We start from the raw sequence: 22,404 nt of genomic DNA on the forward strand, positions 1-22,404 counted from the left end.
TTAACACAAATGACAAAGCCAGCATGTTTTGTATGTTTTTTTTAATTATTATGTTTTTGTACAAAAAGTGGTGTATTATTTCATTTAAAACACTGGGGAACTATGCAAACAACAAATGAGATGCCTTTTTAAAAAATAACATTAATTTTCCTGTATAGAAAGAAAACAAAAAATCCCACTACCATTGACAAGGGTACGGAGAAGTCAGAATGACATCATTTCATGTCCTTCTCTAAAGGTAACAAATGGCCCTGCCTTTTCCACATCTCCTGTGTTCAGATGTGTTGTTACTTACTGGCCTAGGAGTTCACTATTACAGGAAGATCAGCCTGTGATTCTGGCACATGGCCTAAACAGAAGGAAGTGGGAGAGGCTAAACCCTTTTCTCATAGGTACGTGGGTAAGACACTTCCCTGAGCCAGCAGGAGGAACAGGAGCAGCAGTCTTCCCTACCCGGAGCAGAGAACTGCAGACCCATGTCCACTTCTGCTTCCATTCCCTTTCTATAAGATTGGGAGAAATATAAAAAGCCAAACTACAGACTTGTGAGAAAAGTGCAACACAAGTTGAGAAGTACTAGTAGAGCAAAATGAGCAAGAGCAGGTTTACCAGCTTTTCCTGCACACAAGCTCTGGGGCCTCTAGAACACAGGTCTATTTCCTTTAGGGTAGGACTGCTTGATTAGACATTTGGGCTACATATGGCTTTAAAACCACAGCTTGGAGCCCAATTCTAGCTATCAAGTCACAGAAAGATCTGAAAACACCTTAGGTGGTGCCTTAGAATCCTGCAGCTGGGGAATTTCACATTTTTTTCCTGCCCTAATCCCATACAAGGGGCATTTCAGTGACTCACTCCAGGCTCGAGGCAAATGGCAGTGTTTGGGCTACAGCCAGGTAAGCACTGCAAAGCAACTCTATGCAGTCACACTCAGATCCTCAGGGAGACTGCTTTAGGGACAGAGACAACAGGAAGCAATTAAGGTACAAGTAATCTTAGCTTTTTTTTTTTTTTAATTAAAGAAATCCAGTGTCTCAACTTGTGAAAATATTTAGACAGGGCTCGTGGCTTTCTGCCCATTTAGCGGTCCTTGCTCTTCCTGACGGCACAAGAGTCAGCCCCGAAGACCCTATGTCTACTTTCCACTGTACTTGTGCAGAGGAGAAACAATATGAGCAAAGGGAGGCAGTTTAGGGTCAAATCAAAAGCCAACTGGAAAGCAAGAGTATTAACGGCAAGGTGAGAGATGAGAAGAGGCGGCTTGAGAAGTCTGGCTGTGTATGCTTTGGTGTGGGGAATAAAGAGCTGGCTGGACAGTAAAAGTGCAATCACATTGGTAGCAAATGGTCATCCCTTTCTTCTGACTCTTCCCCCAGCTGGTCATCCCCAACTCCACGATAGGCAGCAGGCACGTTGCGGGGTTTGGAGCGGCACACAAAGTCACAACCATCCTGTGAGTCGAAAAGCAAAGGACAGATAGTCTCTATGGAATGAGACAGATCACATGGTCTCAGACTGTGACACAGAGAACCCGAAATCCAAGGCTTAGTCCAAACTAACTGCTACTTACAGCTACCAGGTTGCCAAGATCTTGCCAGAAGGCCAAATGGGGGAACTGCTCCATTCCCTTGGCTCCCACCACCAGTCGCTGGTATAAGAAACCCCCAATAATGTAGACAGCAACCAATGAAACAAATCTGGAGAGCAAAGGACACACACTTAAAATGTATCAGTCTTGAAGTGGCAACCACAAATGTACAATAGTATAATAGCTACTTAGAAGGCCAAGGCCAACCTTTATATTCAATATTCTCTGTTTCCTAAGCTGTACTCTATGAAAACAAACACAAGGGCTGGTACTCCTTAGAAAACCTGCCAGAACACTGCCAATCTGACAAACACCCTGGGGGTAGGGGGGTAGGAGGGTTCAGGAGTGGGACCACACACTTGGTATGTGATTCTAATTGCCAGAAATCACCATTAAACATGATTCTATTCGATTTCTTCAAAGTTCTACTGATGTAATAAGGCGGTACTAAAAACTCCAGCCTTCCTGGGAAAAACATAAGCCAAGTATGTGGTGTACATACATCTTTAGTCCTGGCACTCTGGAGGCAGTGGCTAGGGGATCCTGAGGGGAGGGGAGTTTGAGGCCACTTTAGTCTACATTGTGAATTCCAGTCCAGGCCAGCCAGAGCTACAAAGTGAGACTCTGTCTCATTAAGGGGTGGGGGTGGGGGGAGCACCTCCAAATATAAAGATTTACTGGGACTAAGCACTTAATTTCTTTAAATTTTAAAAAGCCAGGTCTGGTCAGGCCCGCACCATTAGGTAGGTGATGCTTCTGAGTTTGAGGCCAGCTACAGCAACAATAGTAAGATTGTCTTCAGAAAGTTTTGCTTTTTTCCTTGTTTTGTTTTTTGCCACTGCCAGGGATTAAACCTAGGACCTCATACATACTGATCAAGTACTCTGCCACCAAGCCACACCCCCCAGCTTAATTCCTTTCACCTTGTCTGGTCTGTTACTTTTCGTGTCTGTAAAACACATGTACTGAAGAGGCAGAAAGTACTCACATGACCAGTAAGATAGAGCCCACACTGAGGTGGGAAACCTCTGGTGAACAGGCTACGCTGCTGTCCATCTCGAAGAGGTACAGACAATCTTGGACTTTGTTCCGTTCCTCAGACACTGGGTTAAAATTGCCCTGATGATAAGAGGACCAAACAGTAATTATGTATAAGATGTTTTCTTTCAACTTGTATACAAAGAACAAGACCACCCCTCAATAAATAAACCCCAAACATTTACTGCTCCTGGTTAAGTAGCCCATGTGGCCCATTCTCCATGGACAGTGTGAACTGGCACACTGGAAATTTCAATTAGTTTTCTCACGACCACTCCACATAAATTTGTCTTCTGTTAACCTCCCCCCCCCCCAGATCTTTCACTCTGCTACGCCCCAGGGTACCTCACCGCTAATGTGCGTCGGTTGCAGGAGATCATCACCACTGCTCGACGCTGTTCTCTGCCACAGTGGTTGTCATATTCATCACCCCCTTTATATATCAGCATGATCCAATTACCTGAGGAAGGACAAGAACAATGACACTATGGAGCACAGGGAAAACAGAGGCAACAATGGGTATGGAAGTGTGGAGTTAGCTACCAAGATGGTTTTTAATCAATGCTAATTAGTATGATCTGTACATCTAAATGCTAAGCTAAAACTTTTCTTTTTTAAAAAACAAGAGTTTTGCTATGTAGTTTTGGCTGGCCTTAATTCACTATTACATAGACCAGTCTGGCCTCCAACTTGTCATTTCCTGCCTCTGCCTCTCAAGTTTTAGGGTCACAGGCATGAGCCACCATACCTGGCCTTAAAACTTGTTTCTTGACAAAACTCTGTGTTGCCCTGTTTTAGACAATAAAAACTCAATACTTAAGATTAATTCCAGCCGGGCGGTGGTGTTGCACGCCTTTAGTCCCAGCACTCGGGAGGCAAAGGCAGGCGGATCTCTGTGAGTTTGAGACCAGCCTGGTCTACAAGAGCTAGTTCCAGGACAGCCTCCAAAGTTACAGAGAAACTCTGTCTCAACGCCCGCTCTCCCACCCCAAAAAAGATTAACCCCATTTTTTACATTAAAGGTAGGCAAGAGAATGTGTAAAAACAGTTATTATCTGTGCTTTTCACACTGATGCACATTTTCTCAACACAGCAAAAGGAGAGGAGGTTCTGGATGATTGCTTAGTCCAAAGTAACATAGATAAATTCAAAGTGGATGTTTATTGAGTTGGGAATACATCTCCCTTCCTTAGTATTTACTACTTTTCAAGTTCTTTGCAAAATCTTGTGTGACTAACCACCATGTGAAGTGAATAGGTAAGGATGCTTTTAACTTTGCATATGAGAAGATTTTATAACCAGTGAGCTAGTACCTCATAATCATCTGTGGTGGTCTGAGTAAGAATGATCCCCTTATAGGCTCATAAATTTGAAGGCTTAGTCACCAAGGAGTGGAAATGTTTGAAAGGATTTTAAGCATTAGGAGGTGTGGCCTTGCTAGAGCAAGCGTTACTGGTGGTGGGCTCTGAGGTTTCAAAAGCCTATGTCAGGCCCAGAGTGAGTGAGTGAGTGTCTCTGTCTCTGTCTCTGTCTCTGTCTCTGTCTCTCTCTCTCTCTCTCTCTCTCTCTCTCTCTCTCTCTCTCTCTCCCCCTCTCTCTCCCTATGGCTCAGGATGTAGAACTCTTTTTTTATAACAGTTGCCTTGGTCACAGTGTCTCTTCACAGCCACAGAACAACGACTAAGACACCATCATACTAGGAAAATGATGATTTGGGTCAAGAATGCACTCATGCATTTTATTTTGTTCTTTACATAACGAATATCTACACTAGATTAATTATCTGCTTATGGGAAGAAATCAAGCCACTTTCATGACATTTGAAAAATACAACTATGTTAGTACAAGTAGGTGGTGTGTTTCTTTTTCCTTAAATACTTACTGGTTTGCATAAAAAGGTATTTTGGAATTCAGTTGGCAAACTTGGTTAACTGATGAGAAATGGTGGTGGTTGGTGTGGAACTCATTAAATATTTGGGTGTCTAGAAGGACTCCTGGCTATGTAAAATTCTGGCATTTTCATATTCATTCCCATTCATCATCTCTTCTTCTACCCCTTCCTTCCATCTTTCTTTTTGTGGTTCTAAGGGTCAAAGCAGAACTTTGTGCATGTGGGCAAATGTTCTACTCTGAACTGTTTCCCCAATCCCATATTCTTTTTGTTAAAGTTTTGCACTATCTTCAAACACAGAGGTGTCCTGAGCTATGGCTCCAGACCAGCTGTGGAACTAGGCACTGTGAGGTACAGTCCAGGTGGAGCAAATTCCATAACATGACATACTCAAAAAGTTGGGGATGGACAACACATAAAGGATTGCAGAGGACTGCCGTGGATTAGTCAGCAGGAAATACTTACTTCCATTGAAGATGTGAGTCTCGTTGATTCTCCCGACCACCGTCTCCTTCCCATTGTTTTTGCTGATCTGCACCAGGCCTGCTCCAGAGGAGTGGTTGCCAGCTTCCCGGCATACTCTGAATCTATAGCTGTATGTATCTAAGCCCTGGCCCACAGTGCTCTCAAAACTGCAGAAGACAAGTAGAGAGAGAAAGAACAGTATCACTAGTTACTAAAACAGGAAAAACTGCACCCCTCCCTTTGATGACAACCAATGTACAAAATGCAAATTTGCTGAATTTGCTAAACTATGAGTTGTTTATATCCCCATAGACTATCCTACTTGTTGATAAAGATACCACCCCAAACAGCTACACATCATAGCATACCTATTATAGCTATGCAAAAGTGTTGGCTATTTCGTTACAGCAAGGGACAGTCCCATGCTTAAGGATCATTTTATATCTGAAGATTCCCTGACAGCGATGAAGACATACTCAGACATGTATATCTCTTTAAGTATGTCTGCTTGATGTTTCTAAAGTCTTACTGTATGAAGCTATCAAGTTATGTTCTGGTTTCTACAGGCTGGTATTTTAGAGCCAGTCATTAGAAACGGATACTTTCCTGTGAAAGATAAGAAAAACACACATGATCACATGGCTGTGAATTTGGTCTGTCGCTAAGAGGGCAATGTGTTACAACCAAATACAACCAATACTGCCAAAATCCAGGTTAGACTTCATAGCGTGCATGTACCCCTTTCACATTAATGCTCGAGTACAGTCAGTAAAAGCAAACCCCAAATAAAGATCACTTCTTAAACCCTTTAAGGCTCTGCTCGTCTACCTTTTGTTAAACAGTGGCCGTAGCCTCTCCAGGAGAGCCTTCTCTTGCTTTGACTCCTTATCATTGTCTCCTACCAGGTCACAAGACTTTTCTTCTGCCTGCCAGGATTCTCTCACAGCCAAAGCCAGGACTAGCAATAGTAACAGTTCAGTCCTCCAGCAGCCAGAGAAGGGGAACATCCTTTTGGAAGAGTGTGTTGAAGGTGAAGGCAGGTTCCGGAGAGAAAGGAAACAGATACATCACATGACTGCAAAATTAATATTTTGATTATGTAAACAAAAAGCATGAATCTGCTTCATAGCAGTATTCTGGGAGCATCCAGCAATCTTTCTTCACATTCACTGGAAGCACGTGGGATGAAGTGAAGCAGCTCCAGCACCCCAAGTCACCTCAATTACTTACACACCATTTCCCTGGAAAGCCACCCAATCACAACAAGGGCTTAGATGTCTTCCAAAACCTGTCCCAGCTTCTCCAAGCCACAAATCTCAAGGGCTTCCTTCTACTTTCAGCAAGATGGCTGTCTTTCTCCACTCTACAGTCCTGTACTGCCACCTTCACTCACTGTCTGTGCTACTCTAACAGCCTTATGTGGCCCATGGGAGACACACCCTCAGCTGTGTCTGTGAATGCAGCCCTACATATTTGCAGATGATAACGTCCTATTTGTATGTTGAAAAGTTGGACATCCCTATATCATCCTTGTAGTTAGGCCACAGTGATTTATGCTGGCAGAAGGTTTCACTCCTATCTATCGGTAACCCTTCAGACCATTGGGCATTGTTCATTTAAGTTTCACTGTTTTTTTTCGGAGACATTTAACTCTTCCAGTCTTTCCTTATGACAAGACCATGGACACTCCAACCTTGTAATCTAATCGCATTTCCTTTTCTCCCTGAAATTTAATCTGAGTTTCTATTTCCCATATGCAAGGAGGGTAACAAATGCTTGGGGACTTATCTACCTGACTTCAAATACCCCACACATCAAACTACAGAAACACAAACAAGGCATTTCCACACAATAATCACTGGTGGCCAAGAGAGGTCAAAGGCTCTCTAACACATCTCAAATACAAAACAATAGGACACATTAATAGCGACAGCCTTCAGCCAGGCATTACCTGAAATACTTAACATGCATTAATTAATCAATCCCCCCAACCTTATGTAGTAAATTTAATCATCTCTATTGCAGATTAAAAAGCAAACAACAAACAAAACAAACACTGACAATACAGCTAATAGCGTGAGTAAAAGAAATGGCTCTGGAGCTCAAGTTCTACGCGTCACCGTCATGCACATCTTTCATCATAATTTTCTGGGATGCTAGCAGAAACCAAAGCAGAGTTGCCTTTCTTCTTTTTAAAACAAAGCAGGAAAGAGGAGCAAGTCCTCACAGAGTTAACTAGAGTGTAACAAAAAGCTCAGACTTAAGCTCTTGCCTTCCCTAAGCTCACCTATTGCTCAACACATAGCCCAACCAGTCAAATCACTGAGAGGTCCTTTTGTTAACCCACTCTGTGCCATTTCCCTTAAATTCTCTTAGGATCTAATTGAAAATGTTAACATTCTGGGCTCTGAAGCCCTTTCTCCCCAGGAGCATATTTTGGGGGGATGCTCTCACAGAATGAATGCTGTGCACTGTGGCCTCAGAGATGGTTCCTCATTTGTTAACTGTTACTGCTTTCTCTTCCCAAATGAGGGCAGAAAACTTCACAGAACTGAGACAGGATGAAGAATTAAAACAAGCTGTGGCAGACATTAGATGAACCAAATGATTTGTCATTTGCTAATTTGTCCAAAAAAGAGGAATAATTTTACATCCTGTCTAGCTTAAGATTTGACTGTAAGCAGAAAAACCAGGAGAAAGACTTGACTCTAAGTTTGAGATGCTCTTTTTGATCCAGTATGGTGTATATCATAAATGCTTTACTTACATTATGTTGGGAAAGCAAGATAAAGGAACTGAGGCTTACAGATGCCCACTGAGTTACTTGTTCTTGGTTACACAAATATTAAATGGGCGAAGTTCCTAGAGCAACCTGGATGACTAATGACATGAAGGCATTTTTTGGCAAACTTCTGATAAACATAGGCACAAGGAGAGAAAAGTATGAAATTCAAGCTGGGCAGTCCCTTTTTAATATGGCACAAATAGATCCTCAAAGTGTGTGACAGAGGATCTTAGGAACTTGAAAATCTTCAATTTCCTTACTCTAAAGAGACACAGATCTGTTGGCGATGCTGGGACATTCTCCTTTAAGGACAGCCAACGACTAAGTTAGAGATTGGGAAACTGCTGACATCATTTATGTTCGCTCGCACTTTCCCACTCGTGGCCATTTTCCATTTTTTTTTCTAATGGAAGGCTTTAGTTTCTTCCTCCTGGTTCATAGCAGCCAACCCTTCTAAGATCAGTCTGAACTGCCAGGAAAGGCCCAATGCTGAAAGAGCCTCTGGGAAGTAGTTCTGTGCTTCAAACTCCTACACGAAGAAACACAGATAAATCCCTCTGTTACTCTTTTCCACACCAAGCTAACACACACACAAGTTCCTCGAACTTCTTCCAGGATCCTGGAAATTCTCGCTTTCCATTTGCTCAGAGCCATGCCTTACCCAAAATGATGATGCCACGACGCCCCTTTACTTCCACGATACAGGGCAAAATTCTTCCAACAAGCACCCAGTAACACCACTTCACTGGTCTCCCCACTTGGCACTTAATTTCCCGCACCTTCAGAACATCGCAACCCCCTTTCTGGTCATGAAGTCCTCCCCCTCACTCCTGGTAGCCTGACGCTCCCGGTGCTCACGCCTTTCGCCCCCACTCGGCTCTACGGCTCGCTAGCAGGGTCTGGGGCTAGAACCACCGCCACGCGCGACGCGAGGACTGCATCTCCTCCGGCGCAGGGGCGAGCAAGGACCCCCGGCCCACCTGCTCCTCCACCTCCACGCCCCCCACACTCACGTGTCACGGAAAACACAGCAGCTGAAGCGAAGAAGCCCCCAAGAATGTGGCCCTGGGGTTGGGAGACGCGGCCGGAGAGCGGCGAGTCGCAGACCCCGGTCCTCCGTTCCTGTCTGAGGCCAGCGCTCCCCAAAGCGCCGCTCGGCTCCCTGCTCCAGAAACCGGAAACAGGAAGCGGCGAGAGGCAGCTGAGCAACTGCTCCTCCCACCAGACCCCGCGGCATGTGACCGCAGAGCCATCGCGCCCCTTTCCTTCCCCCGAACGCTGATTGGTCAGCAGCCTCGCTCGCTCTGCTCCCGTCCCGTCAACTCCAGTCGCTCCCAGATTGTCAAGATCAATTTCTTCTTTTGGGGGGCCGCCTTCCTACCAATGAGGCTCGAGCCCCGCCTCCAGGGACTCTTGGCTGGCGCGCCCCACTCACGCGGGGGTCACGTGCCAGCTGTCCCGCTAGGTCCGGTGGAAGACAGTCAGAGAGGGGCGATAGGCGGAAGCTACGGACAGTGTTGCTCCCTGGACTCGCTGGGAGTTGTAGTTTCTGCTCCCGAGGCGCTCTGGGAGTTGTAGTTCCTAGGGCTCTGCTGCTACCATAGTGGCCTCTGCGCGGCGCTGCTCAGCCATCCGTCGGCTGGAATCTCTCCCGGTCTATAGTTGACTGAACGACCTGGACAGTGGAACGTTAGGATCCTGCTTGTCCTCGTTTTCTTAACACCTTCAGTCAGAATTTTCTAACTCTCTGGGGACGTGCTATTATTACTGCAATGACTTGTCCTCTTGTGGCATCTTGCTAGATAAGCATACTCTGTTCATCAAAGCTGCCCTATGTGTGCAGCTCCTCTAGTCTGCATTCTGTTTCGGGGGGGGGGAGGAGGGGTCTTTGCGCCTTTGGTAAGGTCTTTTGCAGATTCCGGGGGTTTATTAGCCACTCTCTGAATTCCTACTTGTTCTAAGGACTGGGTTTGATACTTAATTGTTATGGCTTCCTGGGTTTACTCTCCAGGTTACTAATTTCTTCCTCTGAAGGTTCTTTTGGCTTTAGCTAGTCATTCCCTTCTGACTCTTACATGCTTTTGTGTATATCATTCTCATTCTGCTTAAATAGGGATCCATGTTAGAGGCAATATTATGTTTGAAACTGCTAGCTCTGTAGTGCCCATACTATTTTAAAAAGTGAACTTAAAAATTTTAATTAAAATATAATTACTTCCTTTTCCTTCCTCCAGTTCCCTCAAAGACTCCTCCACCTAGCTCTTTCCGTGCCCCCTCCATTTGATAGCCTCTTTTAAAAATTTATTATCGTTATATGTATGCATAAATATATTACAACTGCTGAGTCTATTTTTGCTGTTTGTGTGTATGTGGTTTCAGGAATGATCACTTTGTGTTGGATAACCACTTAGGAGGCTCGTCCCTGGGAGAGGTTAATTCTCCCTCTCCCAGAAGTCATTAATTGCCTGTAGTTCTTTGTTTAGGGGTGGAGCCACTTGAGATTTCTCTTCTCTGCTAGCCTATCTATTGATTTTGCCATTGTTCAGATCTTATTTGTGTAGCCATTTCTATGATACATTGTTTCACATCAGACTTCCTGGTATCCCAGCTCTTAAATTCTTTCCAGTCTCTCTCTTCCTCATGTTGGCTGAGCCATGGATTCAGGAGCTGTGATGTTCCCTGAGCCATTGGAGCTGGAGCCCTCACCATCTGTTGATCTCTTCATTGTTCCTGTTACGGTTTTCTATGATGGTCTCCATTTGCTGTAAAGAGAAGCTTTTTTGATGTGGGGTGAGAGAGAGCTACATTTACCGATGGGTATAAGGATAAGATTGAAAATGCCGTTAGGAATTATGCTGACCTTGCAAAGTGGTGGCAGTAGATCTTCTTCTAAGATCCATGACCTCACCAACCGTGGGAAGTTGAGTAGGTTTCTGGTACCAGGCGTAATTCCGTCCTGTTGAGTGGGCGTTAAGTTCCATTAGACTGAGGTTGATTGCCACCAACATGTGAGTAAGACTTACTGCATTTTTATGTCTAAGGCTGGCATTTATAGGTGTCACAGCTGGGTAGGACTATAAATGCCTCTCTCCCTTGGCAGCTTGTATAGTATTTTCTGGTACCGTGGAAGCTAGATTGCAGGAAGGAGACTCTCACATTTGATCCAACTCGAATAGTGTGAGTCCCATGTCTTAAGTGTGCAGTGTCTTCAGCAATAGGGACCTACCTTCAACCTCTGAGAGGCAGCCAAGGGTGACAGACATAGTCTATGTTGTTTTGGGAGTCATTGGACTATCCTGACTAACCATTTGAGAGACTTCTCATGGTTTGTACTGGGGGTTTTGTTAGTCTATAGTTCTTGTAGGGAGCATTGTCAGCCCAAATGGCCTTATGTGTGTTGTATAATTTTAGGCAAATATTAAATGTTTCCATAAGGGTTTATCAAAAAACATTGGTATTGGGGTTGGAGAGATGGCTCAGAGGTTAAGAGCACTGACTGCTCTTCCAGAGGTCCTGAGTTCAATTCCCAGCAACCACATGGTGGCTCACAGCCATCCACTATAAGATCTGGTGCCGTCTTCTGGTGTGCAGATATACATGGAAGAGAATGTTGTATACATAATAAAAAACATTGGTATTATTTTCTCCCCTTCCTTCTCCTTCTGTATTGACTTCCTTCCCTCCACTCAACTGAAATCTCTCTCCCCATTTTCCCATTTCCCACTTCATATCACCTGTATCCAGCTGTTCCCGCCTCAAGAGTCCCCTCCCCCATCACAAATCGCTTTATAGTTTCCTGGTTTCTGCTGTTACTCCATGTATATCCTCACATCTGAAGATTTGGAGCTAGGAACCACAGATAAAAGAGAAATGCAGCATTTGTCTTTCTGAATCTGGGTCACCAAACTCAATGCAATGTCTTCTAGGTCCATCCATTTGCCGTCAACCATTCTGCTTTCCCTTTTCTTTACAGCTGAATAGAATTCCACAGCTTGCAGGTGAGGCATTAACAGACGCCTTTGCTTCTGTAAACCTTGATGTGGGAAAGGGATGAAATGGTCTTTTTATTACTATATATTGGGAAAGTCAGAAACAATCGGGAGAAGCAAGCCAAGCAATGCTCCTGCCCAGCTGTGGGGTCCATGGACAGTTGTGATGCTTATGTTTCTGATGTCTGCCTTCAGACCTCGCCTTAGCCCCCATTTGGGCACAGCATGCTGTTTGGCGCTCAGGCTTCTGTCTTTCTGCTAGCAGTAAGCATAAATTCATTTAATCTAAATTTGAACTGAGTCTAAGTGAAGGGCTCTAGCAAGCCCATGCATGGCAAACACGGCTCTGGCAGGCCTTGCCCTTCCCTGATTCCTCTTCCTTGCTAAAAACCCTAAGATTCCATTCCTAAAGCTACTCACCAAGGTCTATTCGCTTATTTGACTACTTCCTCCTCGTTCAGTTGTCTTCCAAGGTCCAGCTATCAAAGTATTGAAGTCTAGCAATCAAAACCCCTCTTTGGCTGCCCTAATTTAACCTGTCCAATCAAAATTTAACTCCTCATTCATAAACTAAACTCATAACAAGGAGTTTCCCCTTTCACCTTTATAAGCTGTCATTTGCCTATGTGACACGTCTGTCTCCTCTCTATCCAGAGGCAGTCCTCTCTGGGACAAACACCTCTGTCCCCTTTCCTTTGTTCCTTCCCCTTCCTCCCCATCCTCTATCTCCTGTCTTTGTCCCTTATCCCTGCCCTCTGTCCCTCTGGGGCAAATAAATCTTCTTGGTGCTGAGAACTCGCTCTTGGGGGTCCTGAGCTGATACCGGTTTCTTCCAGTGGATCTGAATGCCACAACAGTTTACATACACATACAAACCCATACATACCAATAAATATGTGGCACGCAATCAGGTGTCTAATAAGCCATAACCTTAGCAGTGGCCTTATTATTTAGATTGCTTTTGAGACATAAGATGACATCGACAGGTCACATAAGACCCTTACAAACTCAGCCACAGCCAGTAAACAAACCAAAAAACCCAATGATAGGACCCTGGGAGAGCACTGAGTGAAGGTTTTGGAACCCTCTACAGGACATTTGAAAGGAAGAGTGTAGAGGAGTTTAGGCAGTTGGGTGGTTTTAACCCCTTTTTTGTTTGTTTATAGCTTGTAGCTGAGAGCTGCTTCCCTTTAGGGATGTGTGTGTGGGGGAGGTGTGTGAGGGGGGAGGTGTGGGGTGTCTGTGTGTGTGTAGGTGTGGGGTGTCTGTGTGTGTGTGGTGTGTGTGTAGGTGTGGGGTGTCTGTTGGGGGGAGGTGTGTGGGGTGTGTGTGTAGGTGTGTGGTGTCTGTGTGTGTGTGTAGGTGTGTGGTGTCTGTGTGTGTAGGTGTGGGGTGTCTGTGTATGTGTGGTGTGTTTGTAGGTGTGGGGTGTCTTTGTGTGTGTGTGAGAGGTGTGTGGTGTGTGTGTGTGTGTGTTAAGGTGTGAGTGTGGGGCCTGTAGCTCCTGGGTTGGAAGAGGAGAGAAAAGGAACTCTAGAAAGGAGAGGAGGAGGAGGAGAAACAGCATGAATGAGGAAGAAAGCAATTGCTGAGGAAGGTCGATGTCACTGAATGCATTTTGTAAATAAAGTAAGTTGGGACTTTGCAAATTGGACATATTTTAAATGGAACACTTTTAAAATGCAATTCAGGCACGAGTCTTAGGAGGCAGGGGTCATAACCTGACTCACGGGGTGAGGTGGTGAAACAGAGTTGCGGTTGGTTAGATCAAGGGAGCCTGACCTGGAGGGGGATTTCATTGGACTCAGCTGTGAGGGGAATGAGGAGGAACTCATTATTCTAGAGAAACCGAGAAGGTAGCTATTTGTTTTTCTTCCTTCTGGACAGGAGGGGGAACTTAGAGTGGAGGCGTGTGGTGAATTTCCCCATTGAGAGAAGCAGTGGCAGATAGAGTGAGGTCCTGGAGAGGAAGATAGGCTGCCGGCAGGGAGCGGGGTGCTGTCAAAGAGGAGAGGGCGGGGCTTAGCACTGCTGGGTCAGGAGAAAGGAGTGGGAAACAGAGATGTGGGGATGCTTTGTAATTACAGAGAGCCTCCCAGAAAGAAAGGAAGTGGCCGCGATGAGCCAGCCTGCGCATTAGCGCTGGTACTGTCAGTATCTGATCAGCGCGGAGAGCCTGCCTCGGTTGGAAAGGGTCCTCAGCTGCAGCCCTATGAACTCCCACAGAGAAAAGCTGCAGTTAGGTGTCCCCCAGATGCCTGGTTTTTCCTGCTGAGGGACAAGGACTGAGCACTGGCAAGGAAGAAGGGGTGCGGGGAGAGAAGAGTGGAGAAGAATTAGGTCTCCCATTGTGAAAGGAAGAGACTGTAGGTGGACAGAGCCAGCTAGAGGAGGGATGGAAGCGGCTGGCAAGGTGATCTGTAAGACACTCCGCTTGGTTTGCTTTCGCGCTGGATGAAGCTGTTTGAGTCCAGTGTTGCTTTGAGATAGCATTATGAGGTCCGGTGATCAGGTGGGCAGATGGGTGTCGGGTCCAAACAGAAACTGGAAACAAATGGCTAGCCGAGGTGCCTATTAACACACCAAAGCACATCGTGGCTTCCGGGATCACGAAGTACCGGTGGCTCCTCTCAGCTCTTCTCACCCTGCCCCTCCCCACTGCGGAGGGCCCCTTTTTTATAAAGGACGGGCAAATAATCAGTGAAGAGACAAGAATGAAACTGGATCAGCCCAATTTTGGTACCGGTTCTGACCACTGGTTCATTTATTTTAGCTATATTTAAACACAGCACAATTTTGGAAATAATTTTTTTTATATATAATAATTAACTCAGCCCAAGAAAAGGCTCTAGGAGAACGACCAAGGTAAACAGAACAAGGAGTCAGGATTTGACCTGGCCCAAATATAACACAGAAGTCATTTAGGCTGTTGTAAAGCACGAACGACATCTCTCACAAAGATGAGTTTTATGGTTTGGAAGCAATGCTCAAAATTGAGAGGGAAAGGGACTGTGGTATGTAAAACATAAGTTCTGGGAGATGTGGTTAGAGCCTGGCTCATCAGACAGCAAAGGACCCCTAGGCTGTTAACTCCATCCGTTCCCGGCTTTCCAGGAGGAACAGGTTAAACATCGCTTTTCCTTGAAGGACGCCTGCAGGTTTAGCTTTCCTGGTTTATCCGTGTGCACACGCACCTTTTACCCTCTGCACTCCACCCTAAACTCCAATGTGTGGGTTGAAATCCCGCAGGGCAGGGCTTGGACCCTGTAGTGGGTAAGTGTCTTAGATCCCCGGCTGAGTTCAAAGCCCAAATACACCACAGTGGGAGAGTATAGTTGAGCCTTAGATGGAGAAACACAACACCCAGAGAGCCGAGGTAGTTTAGGAGCAAAGAGGTGGCCCACTGGGACAGAGGTCATCTACATACTGGAGCAGTGTGCTAGGGCTGAGGCCAAAGGCGGAAAGGTCCTGGGCCCCAAGGCTTGGCTGAAGAAATGAGGGCTGTTCTGGAAACCCTGCGGGAGGACAGTCTGGAGGGCCAGGTGTCAGGGTTCTACCAGGTGAAGGCAAAGAGGAAGTGTGAGTCAGCGTGAAACGGGACAGTAAAAAAGGTGTCTTTCAGGTCCAGGACAATAAAGTGGGAGGTGGTAGGAAGGTTGTTAGAGAGCAGGCTGTGTGGGTTGTTAAGCACTGGGCGTGTTGGAATAACTGCCTCATAAGTCCAACTTGGACTAAGCGGTAAGCACCGAAGGATTTACCAGCGGGAAGAATGGGGTGTTGCAGGGCGAGTAGACAGGGATTTAAAGTCCCTGAGATAAAAGGCGGGTAATGATGGGTTTCAGAAATAGGACACGGGCCTGGAAAGGAAGGAGGAAGGGTCCTTAAGGCAAACTGGGACCGACTGGGGGTGAGTAGCAACCACAGGAGTAGAGATATCCCATCCTTGGGGGTCTACTGTTGAGGTCAGAGGACAACTTGTGAGAGTTGGTTGTCTCCTTCCATCAGGTAGGCCTGGGGCTTGGACTCAGGTTGCCTAGGTGGTAATTGCCTTTACTTACGGAGCCATCTTGCTGGCTCTTATTAGGAAAATTCTTAGCTCCCTGGGAAGACAGACAGGTGGAATCTCTGAGGAGAGTTCAGGTGCTGAGGAGACTTCACAACCATTAGGCAAAGTAAGGGTCCCCTCTTGCAAGCTTCAGAGAGAAGTGGAGTGGGTCCCATGCCAAATAGATGATGAGCAGCCCATAGTAGGTGCTGGCAGTCACACTGCCAGATTTTAGGTAGCCGGGGGAGGGGGAAATTCATCTCCACAGTTGCTGTGTGTCTGTTACTGACATCTGTTCCTGCCCTGCCCGCTGATTGCTAGCATGCTTCATAAACTTCTGGAGGAGGGGATTACATAAACCTGGGCTATCGGAAGCCTGCTAGGATTTCTTGCCGGTGCCATCTTGAAGTGTTTCTTCCATGCTTTCTTCCCATAGTTTTACATCTGACATTAGCGCTTTGACCCACTTTGAGTTGGTTCTTTTGCACGAGCAGACTTCTCTTTCATTTCTATATGCTTTTTTAATATATGCTGAAAATGAATCAGGGAAAAATTTTTCACTCACGATAAAGAATACAATAAAAAAACAAAGAAATAAACAAAAATCCCCAGGCATAGATTTAACCAAGATGTTACGGACTTCTACAATGAAAGCTATGCAGTACCAAACACAGAAATTATAGCAGACAGTTGGTGATGGGAAGCGCTCCTATATCCATGAGTCAGCAAAGTTAGTTTGTTATGGTGGCCACATTGTCAAAAGCTGATTTTAGCTGTTTGAGCCTGATTCTTGTGCTTAAACCAGCCCAAGGTTTGTTGATTCTGCTTGTCCTTTCAAAACAAAACAGCTTAGTTGCATTTTTTTTTAATTCTGTATTTATTTCTTCTCTGATCTAGATCATTTTTTATCTACTAACATCAGACTTAGTTTGTTCTTTTTCTTCTTACTTAAGGTAGAAGTTGAATTTAGTACTTCCGATCTTCCCTCTTTGGGGAGGTTGTGGTAGAGGCCGTCTTGCTTTGTGACCCAGGCTGACCTTGAATTTATGATGGTACCCTTCGTCTGCCTATTGAATGCTGGGATTACAGGCATATATAACAATGCTCTGTTCTTTCCTTAAAAATTAAAAAATCATTGTGGCTTAGAGAGGTGGCTCTGAGGTTAAGAGAACTGCCTGTTCTTCCCGAGGACCTGGGTTCGATCCCCAGCACACACACAGCAGCTCACAACTGTAATTCCAGTCCCAGGGGGCCAGGGCACAAGGCACACACATGTACACATGCTACTTGATTTTACCCTGACCTCTGACCAGTGTCCTCCTTCTCTCTCTTGTGGGAGCTTTATCAATCCGAATCTCATAAAAGAACCAAATTTTAGCTTTTGCTAAAACTCCTTACTATCATTACATTTTGATTTGGGATTCTTTTTATTCTGAGGACTCTTGTGTTTGCTCTGGGTTTAGGTTGCTGCTATCATCAAGTTTTAAACCCAGATTAAATGTTTTATCTGTCTCCTCCTCACTCGAGGCTGCGATAGCTTTAGGCATCAGCCTCGCTGTTTAGTGAATGTTTGCATTAACCTCACACAGTTGGAAGCATTTAGTTTTCTTTTCTCTCCTTTCCTTTCCTTTTTTTTTTTTTTATTTATGACTTACCTAGAAGTGGGTTTCAATTTCCAGATTCTTAAAAACTTGTCAAGAGTCTTTCCCTTGTTGTTGATTCCTTTGCTATTGTGGGATGTCTGCGTAATATCCTAATATTGAGTGTGTGGATGGCTCTGGTGGGGAGGAGCTTTCTGCACAAGGCTAGTGACCTGCACTTAATCCCCAGAATGAGGGAAGTGGGAGGAGAGAGCATCCTTTGCAAAACTGTTCTCTGACCTACATACACAGGCACGGTGTGAAATGTGTGCTCCCCATCTCCCCCCCACCCACACTAATAAATAAAGATGAAAATGTTCTAGTATCTCAAACTTATTGAAATGTACATTATAACCCAATATACCATCTGTTTTTTTATTAACATTTTTTTTCAAACTTCAAAAAAAGAAACCCAAGTCTTCTTTACTTGTTCAGTTTAATTTTGGGGGTTAATTTTTAATTAGGTTAATGTGTGGCTGAAATGCTTTATGTCACCATTGATTTTTCTGAAGCCCAAGGACAATTTTATTAGTGTCTGAAGGAAAACCCTCCAGGGCAGGCAGGCTGTAAATCTTGCAGCTGCTGGTAGAAGGAGAATGGAAAAGAGAAGGGGAAAGAGCCCTGGCATGGATGTCAGATGATAAGTCACCACACAGCAAGGAGCAGGGCTCTAGAGAGAGTGAGGAAGCCCAGAAAGCTGTGCTACGGAAAGCCTGCTTACAGAAGAGGCAGAACAGAGAAAAAAAAAAAAAAAAAAGGTTACACTGTTCTGAGTAATTTAGAGAAGTGGCTGAGCCTGGAAAGAGACAGAGAGAGAAACGTAAAGGCACAAGTTTATCATTACAAGCCGGAGGCAGAGACTCAGCAAAATCCCACACTAGTGTTTTGAAACTATTCAAATCGAAGTCCATTAGTCCAATGAGCTAATGAGAGCCCATTGGCTTCTCCTTGCTTTTCTTTTGACATCCAAGTCTGGACTCAAGAAAGGTGACCCCAGGATACTTTCAGGTTGTTGCATAGTTTTTGGAGTAACTAAAATCACTTTGTGAGGTCCCTGCTAGATGGCTTTTAGAGAAAGAAGATATAAAGCCATCATTAATTTCTTAGGTTAAGCCAATGTCTCTCTTGGCTGTAGAGCGGTGCTGTTGTGTTGAATTGAGCCAACATCTGATGTCTTATCTGGGCAACATTTTCCTCATCAAGAAGAAAATCATTCGATCAGGCTTGGTACTGAATGCCTTTAGTCCCAGCACTCAGAGGCCAGAGATAGGCAGATCTATGAGTTCCTGGCCAGCCTGGTCTACAAAGCAAGTTCCTGGACAGCCAAGGCTGATACACAAAGAAACCCTGACTCAAAGAAACACAAAAAAGAAAAGAAAATCATTAGTGAGAAATAGTTTCCTAAAATTACTACTGATTTTTTTGCCTAGTAGTTTTACCAGTTACTGAAGAAAGAAATTAAACTTTTTTTACATGATTATGTATTTCTTGATTTTACTTTAATTAACTAAGCTTTTGTTTCTAATGATTTAAAATTCTGAATTGGATACATGTGTTCACTTGTAGTTGTTTGATAGGCTCAGTGGTGTGACTAATATAATCATGAAAGGTTATCTTTGTATAGGTCTATTTTGTTTTATGTTAATCTGACCATTTGTGACAGGCTTAGTAATAGCTCCCATTACCTTATGAAGCAAAAGGGACTCTGTAGTTGCAATTGACAAGTATGTATGTATGTATGTATGTATGTATGTATGTATGTATGCATGTATGTATGTCATCATTTTGTCCCCAGGCTGGCCTGGAACTTGTGATCCTCTGACATCAGCTTCACAATGCTGGGATTATAGGTGTGCTTTTAAGAATCTTGACTTGAGGGATTATGTTGACTGCCCCTGTGCAGTGAGAAAAAGGAGATGTGACCTTGGAAGCAGAAGTAGAACTGACACTTGGAAGGCGGTGGACTAAACTGTAAATCAAGGACCAAAGGCAGCTTGAGGCCCTAGAGCAGTGAAGGAAGCTGGTTGCTTCCACAGGGAAAGCAGCTCAGTGATTGTAGACTTCTGACCCCTGGAACATTGAGAAAATACATGTCATTTTATGGCTCTTAAGTGTGTCACAGGTGGTTTGTTAAAGCAGTGATAGGAAACTAATACACCATTTCAGGCTTCTTTTGTTTACCATTCATTGACTTATATATATTTCTTTTTTTGCATGTGTGTGAGGTGTGTAGTGTGTGTGCAAGAATGCATGCACACGGAAGCCGGAGGAGGATGCTGAGTGTCCTGCTTTATCACTCTTCACTTAATTCCTTGGAGAGGGTCTCAGCTTGGCTGGCAGCCAGCAAGCTCCAGCAATTCTTGTGTCTCTCTCTACTCAACACAATACTGGGGTTGTAGGTGCTGCTTCTGCTCAAGATCTTACTTACATGAATGATTAGGGTTTGAACTCTTGTCATCATGCTTTTAAGACAAGTGCTCTTACCATTTAGCAATCTCTCCAGCCCTGTACAGTAAATTTTGTATAATTTTTTTTTCAAGATAGGGTTTCTCTGTGTAGCTTTGGAGGCTATCCTGGCACTCGCTCTGGAGACCAGGCTGGCCTTGGACTCACAGAGATCCGCCTGCCTCTGCCTCCCGAGTGCTGGGATTAAAGGTGTGCGCCACCAACACCCGGCCTATAATTGATTTTTTCAACTGGTGACATTCATCACACATTACCCAGCACCTTCCCGCCCCCATGAACATGTGTATGTGCGTGTGCGTGCGTGCGTGCGTGCGTGCGTGCGTGCGTGCGTGCGTGTGTGTGTGTGTGTGTGTGTGTGTGTGTGTGTGTGTGAGTGACACTGAACCTGTAGCTTATCAATTTAGCTAGGCTGGTTGGCCAGTGAGCCCTGGGGATCTTTCTGTCTCTACTGTCCTGTGCTGGTTTGCAGATGCATGCGGCGACGACTGGCTTTTTATGTGGGTGCCGGGGATCTGAACCCAGGTCCTATGGTTGCATGCAAGCACTTCACTGACCAAGCCAATTCCCCAACCTTGGTATTATCCACAGGTATTATCCACAGGTTCTTCATATTCATTGATACTTCCTTCTGAATGTTCCAATTTGCTATTAACCATATCCAACATTTTTAAAGATTATGAATATTATTCCAGAGCATTTGATTGATTCTTTTTTGATAAGACTCTTCAGCTTTTTATTCACTCTGACCCTACCTTTTTTCTAAGTTTTTTTTTTTTTTTGTAATTATTACAGCTCTTGTTTGCTGACTCTGGTCTCTATTTCATTATCTCTACTTAGTTCTTTTTCCTCAACTGATGGTTTAAAAGTGTTATGCCTGAGTGTCAACTTGACAAGGGGCGGGCTTGTGATGGTTAATGATTGTCAACCTGTGGGTGTGACACCGCAGAGTTCACATACCAGATATTTACATTACAATTCACAATAGCAGCAAAGTTGCAGTCATGAAATAGCAAAGGGGTCACCACCGCGTGAGAAACTGGATTAAAGGGTCTCAGTTTTTGGAAGGTTGAGAACCTCTGCTGTTTGTCGCCCACAAGGCAAACCTCCTGTGATGTCTGGAAGGGAGTTTCTAAATTGAGGTACTGAGGTGGGAGGATCCACCCAAAATGTGGGCAGCACCGTCAACAAAATATGATCTTCAGCTCAAAAAGAAAAACACGAGCTGAGCACCAGCGTCCATCTCTCTCTGTGTCCCAGCCTGCAGATTCAGTGATCCCAGTTGTCTCAAGCTCCTGTCATCAGACCTTTCCACCATGAGGGACCCCATTCCCTTCATCTGTGAGCCCAAATGAACTCTCCTCCAATAACCTGCTTCTGTCATAGCAATAGGAAAATCATAGCAATATGAAAACCAACTAAAACACTCAAGTAGCAATACAAACTCACTGTGTAGCCAGGATGGCCTTGAACTCATGATCCTCCTGCCTCAGACTTCTCAGGGCTGGAATTGCAGGCAGGCACCACCACACCAGTCACAGCACAAGATGGAATTCCCTTCCCCTTTATTGCTGATTAATATTTGACTACAAGTATAAACTAAATTTGACATTTTTTCCTTTTAAGGGTGTCAGTATTTGTCCTCATGTCTGTGGCTAGGTGGAATCTTGGTGTTTTCCTAGGGGTGTGTGTGTGTGTGTGTGTGTGTGTGTGTGTGTGTGTGTGTGTGTTAGTGTGACTAGCAAACACTACACGATCTCTGGTCTGACATTCAGCTTTGGCTCTGCAGGGGACATGTTAACGAGATGCAGTTTTAGTTCATGCCCGGGCATCCTAGTTTTTAGTCACAGACCTGTGGTGGATTCCTCTGCAGTTTTTCTGGTACCTCCCTCTGAGTAGCTCTGATCAGTTACTGGGCTTTACAAATTCCAGCCACATTAGCAGCTCTCAATGCCAGTCTCTGACTCCTGCTTGGTGAGTGTGACTGCTGCCCTGTTTAGGATTTTCTTTTCCTTATCTGAGCCTGACAAGGGCCCTTGGGGGAAGCCAGCCTGGAGAGCTGAGTTCACCTTAGTAACTATCTTTTCTCAAAGACCACAGCAGTGTGTGTGTGTGTGTGTGTGTGTGTGTGTGTGTGTGTGTGTGTGTGTGTGTGTAAGGTGTGTGTGTGTGTGTGTGTGTGTGTAAGGTGTGGTGTGTGTGTGTGTGTGTGTGTGTGTGTGGTGTGTGTTTATGTGGATGTGTGTATGGTGTGTATTTATGTGTGGTGTGTGTGTGTGTGTGTGTGTGTGTGTGTGTGTGTGTGTGTGCATTTGTGAGTGAGTGTCCATATTCTTGGCTGGAAGACAGTCCAGGACCCCTCTGTCATGACTGGGAACAACTTTATTAGTTTTCATTACCAGTCCTTGGTTCTCTTCTCTTTCGCCTCTTCTGTCTTTATTCACTCTAACTTAGTGACTGTCTGAATTAGGTTTCTATTGCTGTGATAAACATTATGCCC

At 44.8% G+C, this 22,404-nt stretch overlaps 1 protein-coding gene across 1 annotated transcript; it reads right to left on the reverse strand.

Annotated features, from left to right (window-relative positions):
- Positions 1-24: 24 nt before the first annotated feature.
- M6pr (mannose-6-phosphate receptor, cation dependent) lies at positions 25-8,958 on the reverse strand. The gene is made up of 7 exons (XM_027429367.2): positions 8,781-8,958; positions 5,811-5,990; positions 4,983-5,149; positions 2,977-3,086; positions 2,577-2,707; positions 1,571-1,697; positions 25-1,451 (listed from the first exon to the last, which is right to left on the reverse strand). The coding sequence occupies exons 2-7, from the start codon at positions 5,987-5,989 to the stop codon at positions 1,329-1,331; spliced, it is 837 nt and encodes a 278-aa protein (XP_027285168.1). The 5' UTR covers position 5,990; positions 8,781-8,958; the 3' UTR covers positions 25-1,328.
- Between the last annotated feature and the right edge of the window lie 13,446 nt (positions 8,959-22,404).

The sequence above is a fragment of the Cricetulus griseus genome, chromosome 8, assembly GCF_003668045.3.
Source record: "Cricetulus griseus strain 17A/GY chromosome 8, alternate assembly CriGri-PICRH-1.0, whole genome shotgun sequence".
Lineage (NCBI taxonomy): Eukaryota > Metazoa > Chordata > Mammalia > Rodentia > Cricetidae > Cricetulus > Cricetulus griseus.

Bases quoted from the DNA above. Each gene is read 5' to 3' on its own strand.
- M6pr (XM_027429367.2), bottom strand. From the start codon at position 5,989: ATGTTCCCCTTCTCTGGCTGCTGGAGGACTGAACTGTTACTATTGCTA. The intron at 5,150-5,810 runs GTAGACGAGCAG...TGTCTTCTGCAG, and splicing joins CGGCCACTGTTTAACAAAAG to TTTTGAGAGCACTGTGGGCC. The intron at 1,698-2,576 runs GTGAGTACTTTC...TTTGCTCTCCAG, and splicing joins GGCTCTATCTTACTGGTCAT to ATTTGTTTCATTGGTTGCTG.